Source organism: Carassius gibelio, chromosome A14 (assembly GCF_023724105.1).
Source record: "Carassius gibelio isolate Cgi1373 ecotype wild population from Czech Republic chromosome A14, carGib1.2-hapl.c, whole genome shotgun sequence".
NCBI lineage: Eukaryota > Metazoa > Chordata > Actinopteri > Cypriniformes > Cyprinidae > Carassius > Carassius gibelio.
Window position 1 is genome coordinate 11,108,311 of NC_068384.1, and position 11,393 is coordinate 11,119,703.

Here is an 11,393-nt window from a genome sequence, read left to right on the forward strand (position 1 = left end):
AAACACCATTCATTTTATATGAAACACCTATCAGATTCATACCCCAGCATATGTAGCGTCACGATCTTACAGTACTTAACATTTACATTTAAAAAATTCTAAGTAATGAGGTTTTGAATGTGTAGGGTTCATAAATTTATACCATTCTGAGCAGTCGTATGCAAGACAATTTTACATTTCTGCTGTAATTCTTGTAAAATATTTTAATTTGAAAGAATTTCTTTTATATATATATATATATATATATATATATATATATATATATATATATATATATATATATATATATATATATATATATAAAGTGATTAAACAGGGCTCTATGGTTATTTTTCTTTAAAAAAAAAAAAAAAAAAAATTATCAGCACAGTCAAAAATTTTACGAGCACCTTTCAATCAATCAAAAATTCTGATCAAATATTGGCCTTCACAGTATGAGCTGATATTTGACTCAAAGACTCCTTTACCTTTGTAAGGGCATTTTTCTAAAATGTTTAAAGGATGTAAACTTTTGTCAAATTAAATATATATATATATATATATATATATATATATATATATATATATATATATATATATATATATATATATATATATATATATACACACAGTATAGTATATACTGTACATAGAATTTTCTTTTTCTTTCTACATTATTATTTTATAAAAATCTATATTACTCTGTATACTATAGTATCAATCCATCCATCCATCAATTAGATTGTCCTAATATTATAATTATATAATATAGAGCCTTGATGAGCATAAGAAACTCACACATATATAAAATATATATTGTAAAAAAATATTACAAATATACATTTTTCATTATACTTTATATTTATTTATTACTATTGTAAAAGTTCTTTCTGAAACATAAAAGTTTTTCCTGTGGCATCATGTTATTAAAAATCCCCTTTTTAATAACATTAGAGGAACATTTACAAAAACTGCAGGCACAATCAATGTTACTTTATGCACAGTCATAGTGACTCAAACAATCAATATGAATCCATTGTTGTGAGTTATAATTTACTACATTTAGCTATGGTGTAACAATTTACAAATCATCACATGTGATGGTTTCACAACACTGACTTTGCTGAGTGTCTGGCCTGCTCTGATGTAATGTTACATCAGCCTCCCTCTGTCTTCTTCTTTACAGAACACTGTATCAGGCTTGACTGGAATGGATTTGTCTGAACACACACACACACACATGAGCGCAAACACACACACGCATGCACACTTTCTCTCAGACTTTCTCTCACACTCTCTCTCTCTCTCTCTCTCTCATACACACACACACACACACACACACACACACACACACACACAGATACAGTAACTTATGACATGTGGTTTGACCTAGATTCAATTTCAAACCTTGTGTCAACATGAAGTAAAAAAATAACACAGTCAGTTCACAATCCTGGGAACAGGAGTTTGTTATCAGTCTAAGGTCTGCTTAATTGATAATCAGAGCACGTCTATAACAAGTGCAGTGAAATGGGGCATTGAAAGAACGAGAGAAAACAGTCAGTGTTTAAAGTGAGTGCCCTTGTGTAATCTGCATGTTACATGAGGAAAGGTGAGAATCAGATAGGTATACTGCAGCTGAAGCATCATGACTCGGGGATATGTTGCTGCCACTAAACACCATAACCACAACATGAAACACCCCCTTTACTCACACACTGTGCCATAAATCACAGGACAAGATGAAAAGAGGAAGACACGGTAAAGGAAAGAAAAGGGGAGTGTTTGAGACACTACAAGGACAGCGAGAGGGAGACAAGAGGAGGGAGAAGCCATTTCACATCGTATTTGTTTAGACTTGTCACAGCATATCAGAAGTTTGCTCTGAGAACACCTTCCACTCAGGCCTCTTAAGTCAACGTGTGTGTTTGTGAGTTAGTGAACAAGATGCCCAGAAGGACTTTGTCAGTTCCGCATCCCACCGGGGATCCAACTCCAAGTAATTTTGGAGAGAAAGACCCTCTCAAATCAAATGGAGACCCCCATGCTGGAGCCCCCGAGGAGAAGGTGGAACTTCGGAAGAAGGTGACCCTGCTCAGGGGAATCTCTATCATCACTGGGACGATCATTGGAGCGGGAATATTCATTTCTCCAAAGGGAATTCTGAAAAACTCAGGCAGCGTGGGAATGTCACTGGTGGTGTGGATTGCCTGTGGGATTCTCTCTCTTTTCGGTAAGTGTCACACACAACACGTACCTGAACATTTGCAAACACAAGTGTGTTAACGTGCATATGCTCTCACATTCATCTTCTTCCAAACACATTATCCAATATTGACAAATGATGTAAATATCTCACCCACTCATCTGGAAGAATCAAATTTTTAGTTCTTGGTAGAATTAACAGTAGCATTTTAATTTGAGCAGTTGTACAGACACTTATTTAACCATTTGTTTTGATACTGTGGCTTACAGCTATGCTGATGTCACAGTCATTCATTAGGACTCACCATTTTGCTAACTGAAAGAGTAGTGTTTATAAAAAAGGGCATTTGACTAAAAAAAAATTATTGTCATCCACTCAGCCTCATGACATTGCAAATATTTTTTCAAAGTATATTAGAGGACAAGTTTAGCAGGTCTCAGATGTTCTCTTCCTCACAATGAAAAATAAGGGAAACAAGGGGCTGTCTAAACAGGCTGTCTAAACACTCTTTTTGAAGAAAAGAGTGAAACAAACTCGTAAGTCATTAAAAATCCTGAAAAGCTTGTTTGTCATGGTCTACATTCACAGTATGGAAATAAGCAGCTTGGACATCCTGCTTCTGTGTACATTGCAAAATGACTGAGACAAGTTAGGCAACTCAGATCAGTCATCAACATCACTGATCATCAGAGTCAGATTAACCATTTGACCAACATTATGTATAACAAAATGTGTATTGTGTGTATTGAAACAATTCATGATCCTATTACATCAAACTGAAAAGTGTTATATCAATGAATTATGCAATATTTGCTCACACAAGGATTCCCAAACCTCATATACTAAAGATTTACAACAATTAACTTTCACAGCTTTTTATTAATCTTGGTTCATTGTTAATTTTACAATGACGACGTAACATTGATAAATTGCTATGAACCTAGATAAATACATTTTACAAAAATATTCTTTTTTATTTGTTAGCTCATGATACCTAACTCATGATTTCAGAAATGGGGCGATGGCATTAGACATTTTTACCATAATCTTTAATGTTACCTTAATGGGTCAATAGAAAACGTATACCTGATTTCCTGTAGTCTAAGATCATTTTCTGTCAATATTAGTGGTTAAGCCCCTCGGTTCATGGGTGGAAGTGAAAAATACTGAGTTCAGGAAGCCCAATATATATCAATATATTAGCTGCAAAGAGGAAATTGATGGCAAATGGCCTGAATGGCTCCAAATAACATGACTAAATAATATCACTAAATCTGCTTACTTGATAAATGACACATACATGGTCAAAGGAAGATCCACTACAAACACTATTTTGAATATGATCTACCCCCAATTCATTACATTATTAAGAATTTCAGGTTTTACTGAACAGTCTCCAAGCAATCATTTCAGACTATGCGCGAAGAACCTTAACAGAGGCCCTCTCTAATGCATAATGTGTTTATCCATGCACAACAGAGGCCGATATTGTCTTATGCCATATTTTGACAATGAGGAGAGCAGGGTCTGACACCATAGAGGTTGGTGGCTTTGTGCGTGTGTCGAAGAATAACTAGTTTCTGTATAAGAAGAGCATTGTTTGACAGTCTGTAATTCATGTGTATGTCAGGAGTCATTTAACACTTGTCAGCTTTCTTTTGTGTGTTGCAGCCCGCAGGTTTTGAGGAAAAACTGAGCTGCTAAAAAAAAAGAAAAGAAAAAAGGCACCCCATTCATCTACAAGTTGCTATCACAATTTCTGAATTGTGCTATTTTTGAATTCCACAATTTCTTTAAGTTGCTATGAGGACTTCAAACTCTAAAATACTATTCCAACCATGTTTTAACTACAGTCACTTATTTATTTCAAATATCTTCTGTCTATACTTCTGCTATACAACATACAATACACAGTATTGTGCAATATTCAGTATTAATCTGCAATACCACTGTCTTAACACTTTATCGGTACTTCAAACAATGCAATAAATAGTATGTCAGGGTGAAATACCATATCTGGTTACTAAATGTGAAAACTATATCTGCAATATATATATGTATATATGTCAATGTACAATACTATCTCTAGTCACTAAATCACCACAGTTACTCATTCCATTTAAATTGTACTTTTTGTGGATATCAGTACTCAGTCACTTCGTTGTATTTAGTTGTAAAATTGTACTTTATAGTCATATAATCTTATTTATTGTCTGTGGTTATATGTTTGTTTTCCTAACACCAGTCAGGAGCAGTGCTCCTAATTTGGTTGTATGCAGAAAAATACAGTGACAATGAAGGCGTTTAATTCAGTTCAGATCTCAAAACTGCGTTCTGAACTCTCCTGGTATGCCTTGTATTTAAGAGCTCTCTTTACATTTACCTTTTGAAGCTCACAAGTCAAGGGCTGTGAGCGAAGCAGGGCTTTGATTCAGACAGAGTATTAATTAAAACCTTAGAAATGCACAGAACAAAAAAGAGCTTGTTTAACTGCCCTCTCAGAGAACGAACAGATGGTCCTAATGATATGACTTAACCATGCGCCTTTGGGGTTGCTTTGCAGGTGTTGTATGACTCTTGCCACCTTTCTGAATAGTTATGACACTCGTTCTCCAAGACTGGCCTTTGTCCAGCCACTGTCACCACATCTTGCCAAAATATAAAAGTTTTGCCTTCATTTTCCCCAACTATTTCTTCTTTTTTTGTCCCTCTCAGGTGCTCTATCATATGCTGAGCTGGGTACAAGTATTAAAAAGTCTGGTGGCCATTACACGTACATTCTGGAGGCGTTTGGTCCGAAAATGGCTTTTATGAGAATGTGGGTTGACATGATTGCCATAAGGTCAGTAAATCCTCATTCATCCTCCGTCTTCATCGTCAGGTCCCTGGAGAACTTCCAGAATAAACAAACACAATCCATTAAATGCCCAAAATAAACACAAGCAAGCACAGTGAACAAGTCTCCCCGATCAAGGTTATTTCTCAATATTACTGCTGGGCTCCAGTAGAATAAAACCCAGAGATGAAGTGTCTTATGACAATAAACAAGCCATCACAGAGGCTCTCACCCAAAGGCTCAAGGGCTAGATTCAGTAGGTTCAACTGTAATCACAACATCAACAAGATGAACATCTGTAGCTGTGGTTTGAAAGAAAACCAGCATAACTTGTTTAGTGATTTTAACAGAAAAAAGCAAGACAAGATTTTCTTTATAGGACACTGAACATGTATTTTCTCATCTTGAAGACCTGCAGGTTTGGCTGTGATCGCTCTGGCATTTGGCCGCTATATCTTAGAGCCCCTCTTCATGCCATGTGGAGTTCCTGAAATTGCCATTAAATTGGCCACAACCATCGGACTCAGTAAGCATGAGTTAATTTATATAATTGATATATTTGTATATGGTGCTGCTTGATTACAGTGTGTCTGTATGGCCTGGCGTATGTGGAATATTAATTATTGTATATTCTGCTTCATTGCAGCTGCGGTAATGTATCTTAACAGCATGAGTGTAAGCTGGACTACCAGAATCCAGATCTTCCTCACATTCACCAAGCTGCTCACTATTGCCGTTATCATTGTTCCAGGAGTATACCTACTTTTCAAAGGTATTTAGTTTGTATTATGCTTTTAAAAAAATGACGGTCTCTTGAATAAAAGATAAATGCAGCATTTAAAATTCATAAATGGGACACAGTGTACTGTATTGATACACATTAATATTAATATTTATTATTAATATTATCTATATAGATATATCTATATCTATCTATCTATCTATCTATCTATCTATCTATCTATCTATCTATCTATATATATATATATATATATATATATATATATATATATATATACATACATATAAATATATATATACATACATATAAATATATATATATATATATATATATATATATATATATATATATATATATATATATATATATATATATATATATATATATATATATATATATATATATATATATATATAATATTTTAGGCTTGTGTTTTAAGGTTAACAGAAATGTCTGTAAAATTGCTAAATGTTCCGGCAGAAAATTACCAGTGCATTTTTTTTTTTGTACACACAAACATTAATCAAAAGTGATCAAAAGTCACCGTAATGACACTTATGATTTTACTTTTTTTTTTTTCAGTGAAAGACAACATTTTATATTGTTCATCACAGATTTAATCAAATATCACTATTAATTATATAGACCCCCCCCCCATATTTAATTTTTCATTTAGATAATGTTGAAATCACCATTAATTTGGATTAATATAAACTAAAATTAGAGAAAACATACTGTAAGGCTGTGTTAGCTTACCATAATGCTAATCATTTGCCACTGGTTTCATCTGCAGGGGAGACCAAAAACTTTGAGAATGCATTTGAGGTCAGCACCGTACATTTGTCAGGACTTCCTCTCGCCTTCTACTCAGGGATGTTCGCCTATGCCGGCTGGTGAGCCGACCTTGAACCTCCTAATTCCACACAAATCCAGTAATGCCCATAAAGTCTTTGAATACATTTTTGGCCTCTCACAGGTTTTACTTGAATTTTGTGACTGAGGAGGTGGAGAATCCTGAGAGGTTAGTGACTGGATATAACAATTAAGATTTTAATTCAGCTGTTCCTCGCATAGAAAACCAAACCGCAGTGATGACTTAGGTGTTAATTTCCATTCCCCAGGACGGTGCCTCTTGCCATCTGCATCTCCATGGCGATAGTAATGATCTGTTACACAATGACAAACGTGGCATATTACACTGTGATGTCAGCAGAAGAGCTGTTAGCCTCCGATGCCGTAGCTGTGGTGGGTCACTCCCTGTCTGCTTCTATCACACATCTTATTTATTAACAACAGCAGCTGCAAAATCCAAGATCCTCACAGTTTTTCATGTAGCAGCAGTAACTGGATCTTTTTTAAGTAAGAGAGACAGATAAGGATACTATCTTTATAAATGAGTTCAAGCAATTTGTAGTAATGGCTGTAATAGTCTACACCTTCTTCCTCAGCAAAGTAAATGTGATTACATAAAGCAAGTGGCTCTAAATGCCTGTCTGTTTCTCTGCTGGAGTAATCATACGTCTCTCACAAATAACTGACAGCACCAGAATCTCCCGCTAGGCTCTGAAATGCTCTAAAAGCTTTCTCATCTTGTTAGACGTCTGTAAATATAAAGCCTTACTGCACTGATTATTCATAAACACCAACAAGTCTAAAAATTGAAGATCAATGTTGTTTTTCAATTTTGTTTCACAAAATGAGTTTCTTTTTCTCACCTCCATCTCTTTTCATCTCTTCCCTCTCTATCCATTCATCTTTCCCTCCCCAACAGACTTTTGCAGAGAAACTGATGGGAAACTTCTCTTTTGCAGTTCCAGTTTTTGTGGCTCTGTCTTGCTTTGGGTCCATGAATGGATGCCTTTTTGCTATCTCAAGGTGTGCATCTCAGTTTTGAGTCTTACATTTCCTGATTTTAATTTTAAAATATAGTGATCAAGGTTGTAGGTAAATCAGGAAACAACTGTGTCTGTTAAGTGTTAAAATACCAACCCAATCTAATGAGAAAACCTGATTATGAAAAAGCAATCATTTAATTGAATTTAGTTTTAGGGCATATTTCAAGTCTTAAGTTTCAGAACATCGACTTTTTGTAGGTCTAGGTTTGTATTTATATAGTGGATGTTTTAACACGGTTTAAAATTTTGTCTCTCATCCACAGAATGTTCTATGTGGCCTCTCGAGAAGGTCAGCTTCCTGAAGTTCTCGCCATGATTCACATACGCCGACACACGCCATTACCGGCTGTGATAGTCCTGGTGAGTCATTGATGCACACATGCCCCACTCAGTGGTCACCTGTCACTGATACTAATGTACAGCTGAACAAAACCATTTGCAGCATTCTTTCTTTACACATGTTGAGTATTTCAAGTATCAGTCTTCAGTGATGATAAAAAACTAAACACATATTTACACATTTGAACATTTCGAAATAAATATGTGCTAACTGTCAAAAGGCTCAGAAGATCTTCAAAAATGAACAGAAAAACTTTCATTTTACAGGAGCACTTCAGAGAGCATGCATTTTTCATGCTTACATATTTCTATGACTTTCTAAAAGTGCTTATCTTTCTTTCAGTATCCAATCACACTACTGATCCTCTTCCTAGGGGACATCTACAGCCTGCTGAACTTCATGAGCTTCCTGCGCTGGTTGTTCATCGGGGTTGCTGTCATCGGCCTCATCTACATGCGCTACACACGCCCTGATATGCCCCGACCATTTAAGGTCACCTGCTTTTCTATGCTGGCAGCCCATTATCTCATATCTCAGACATCTCTAATGTAATGGTTAAGGATTTAGTGGTTGGGAATACACAGTGGATTTAATTCTAAGGTGTAGGTTAGCAGAGGTGAGTCAAGAGGTGGAAAGCTATTGAGATCTCAGTTGTACTCTGACACTTTGTTATCGTGTCCACTTAATCTTAGGTTGCTCCAGGGTGCCTTTCTCTGGGATTGGTCAACTGCTGGTTATTTTGGATGAAAAGTGCCCAGTATACTGTAAAGTCACCATGAACAAACTGAGCTGACATTTTTGATGCACTGAGTCCCATTTTTCCCGCATGTAGTTTTATCTAAGCGTTTAAATTGTCATAATGAAATAGTTTAGCTGATCAGACTAGAAGAGGCAGATATCCATAACAGTGGGCCAAATATGATACTTAAAGGAAATGAAACTCTTCTGAAAAAAAAAAAAAAAAAAAAAAACCTTTACAGTTCACAATGGAAGGGCCATTCAAGCTTTACAAAGGACACACAAGCACTAGAAAAGCATCATGAAAATGGTCCACTCACTATATCTCAAGTCTTCTGTAATCATATGATTTATGAGGAACAGACCTACATACAGTTTAAACTGGAAAACACACTCTTTCCAAAGTCCAAAGAGCAACGTTTTAATAAAGTCCCTCTTTATCTTTGTGTTTTTCTCTTTCTCAGGTCCCTATTTTCATCCCTGCTGTGTTCTCCCTCACCTGCTTCTTCATGGTCTTCCTTTCTCTATATTCAGATCCAATTAATACTGGTATTGGCTTCGCCATCTCTCTCACAGGCATCCCTGCATACTACATATTCATCCAATGCGAAAGAAAACCCAAATGGTTCCAGAAATTCTCAGGTCAGAGGTTACAAAAATGCAAATGACAAAAGCATAAAACTTTTGAATATGTACAAAAGTCGATTTTTCTCTAGCTTCACATTAATGCTTCTTATAATGGTGCCTGACATTCCAAACAACTTGACCAAGGTGTTAAAATATTCTCCAGAAATATATATATATATATATATATATATATATATATATATATATATATATATATATATATATATATATATATAAATACTCATTATGCACAAATTATAGAATATATAGAGATATATTCCATGTCATATCATACAGAATATTATAACATCATAAAAATATGCTAATTAGTTGGCAGGCTTGCTAATTTATGTTTTTTCCCTCCTGCGTTTCTCAGATTATGTGAACAGATCACTACAAATCATCCTAGAAGTGGTTCCTGCCGATCAATGACCATCATCCTTTTTCTCTGTGCATGTACAGTATGTGCGTAGGCTATACGGTATCTGTTCATTCATTTATTATCTAGTACTGTAGTTCTCAGATGGTGGGTCATGACCAAAAATGGGTTGCACGTGTGTTGACAGCAGAGAGAGAACAATCCTAAATGCAAATAATACAATGCAACTGAAGCTAAACCAGTTGAGACCTACTGCTGTCGTATATCCAAAATGAAAAACAATATCTCGGATGTCTCTGCTTCGGTCCACCCGAGAAAGAGACATAACACTGTCATTTCAACACATTATTCAATTTTCAATGCTATGAATCACCTAACGTGACATAACATAAATTCCATGCATTTCACTGGTGATTTTGGACCTTGTCCAACTTTCCTCTTCCACATATTCAATTTGCACTGCTATATCTTTATACACGTCAATGTCACAGACGTCATAACAAGTGAAACCATTTGGACATGATAACCTGTTTCACTCTCCTCAGTGGCTGAGATATTTGAAATTCTGTTATACAGACATGACTGTACAAACTGAATAATTGCTATGTAGGGTTTTTGTAGGGTGTAGGGTCTCACATACACTACAGTGATATTTCTGTATATGATACATTGGATAATTTATTTTTATTGATTATAATGCTGTTTTATTGTACCATGGAGAATACCTCTACAGTGCACTGATTCAAGTTGATTATCACTCCAGAATTGTTTTTAAACTTATTAACAATTTACTTGCCCATTCACCTTGAAAAATGAATGCTATTTATGATCGGTTTACTCCCAAATGAATTGATAGTTATAATTTGCACATTAACATTGTGCATGTTTAAATAATGGATCACCCACAACCTGATAGGACACCAGCCTACTTGATAATGTCTGGGTTTATTAAATCAGCATTATGTAATATTATTATGACTGTTTCAGAGAAAAAGTGTTTGAGACACATTTACATTCACTGGTATAATTTTTGTACAACATATTTTATAAAACTATATTGACTACTACAGTAAAAACATTTTTGCAAAGCTGCAAGAAAACTTTGTATGACCAATTCTACCAAATTAAATAAATCTATATGTCTTGTTTGTTGCAGAAAATGTTTCTATGATGTTGTTTTACAGGAATTCAGACTAAAACAAGCTGGCAAATTACAGAATTTCTCAAAAAAAAAAAAAAAAAATATTTCAGAGGGACTTTTCTTATTATATATAAATAAATATCTTTTATTAATTTTTACACCAAATCTCTGTTCATAAACATCCATATTTCATTACACACTGCCCTATGAACATGCAGTCAGTAAATAGACAAACCTAAAATATCATAGTTATGGTTCCTGGTTTGTATATAACCAAACAATTACTCACCAAATGAGTTGTGAACTTGATAATGGAACACATCATTGATTGAGTCTAATTCAAACTACAAACTCACAAGTGAGGTTGAGACAGTTTTGTGAATCATTTTGTTTGACTCATTACAAAGAACCTTCTCATAAAAGTCAAATGGTTGCAAATCTGACAAAATGCCTCACACTGTGCTCATAGTAGGGTGTAGGAAACACTGATGAAAACTTCTGGTGAAACCA

General features: G+C 34.9%; 1 protein-coding gene across 1 annotated transcript; it reads left to right on the plus strand.

Annotated features, from left to right (window-relative positions):
* Window positions 1–1,626: 1,626 nt before the first annotated feature.
* On the plus strand, window positions 1,627–10,860 carry LOC128027112 (cystine/glutamate transporter-like). Its single transcript, XM_052614416.1, has 12 exons — window positions 1,627–2,212; window positions 4,901–5,027; window positions 5,432–5,547; window positions 5,668–5,793; window positions 6,557–6,656; window positions 6,740–6,784; window positions 6,885–7,008; window positions 7,535–7,638; window positions 7,922–8,018; window positions 8,341–8,490; window positions 9,201–9,378; window positions 9,740–10,860. The coding sequence occupies exons 1-12, from the start codon at window positions 1,927–1,929 to the stop codon at window positions 9,793–9,795; spliced, it is 1,509 nt and encodes a 502-aa protein (XP_052470376.1). The 5' UTR covers window positions 1,627–1,926; the 3' UTR covers window positions 9,796–10,860.
* The last annotated feature ends 533 nt before the right edge of the window (window positions 10,861–11,393 follow it).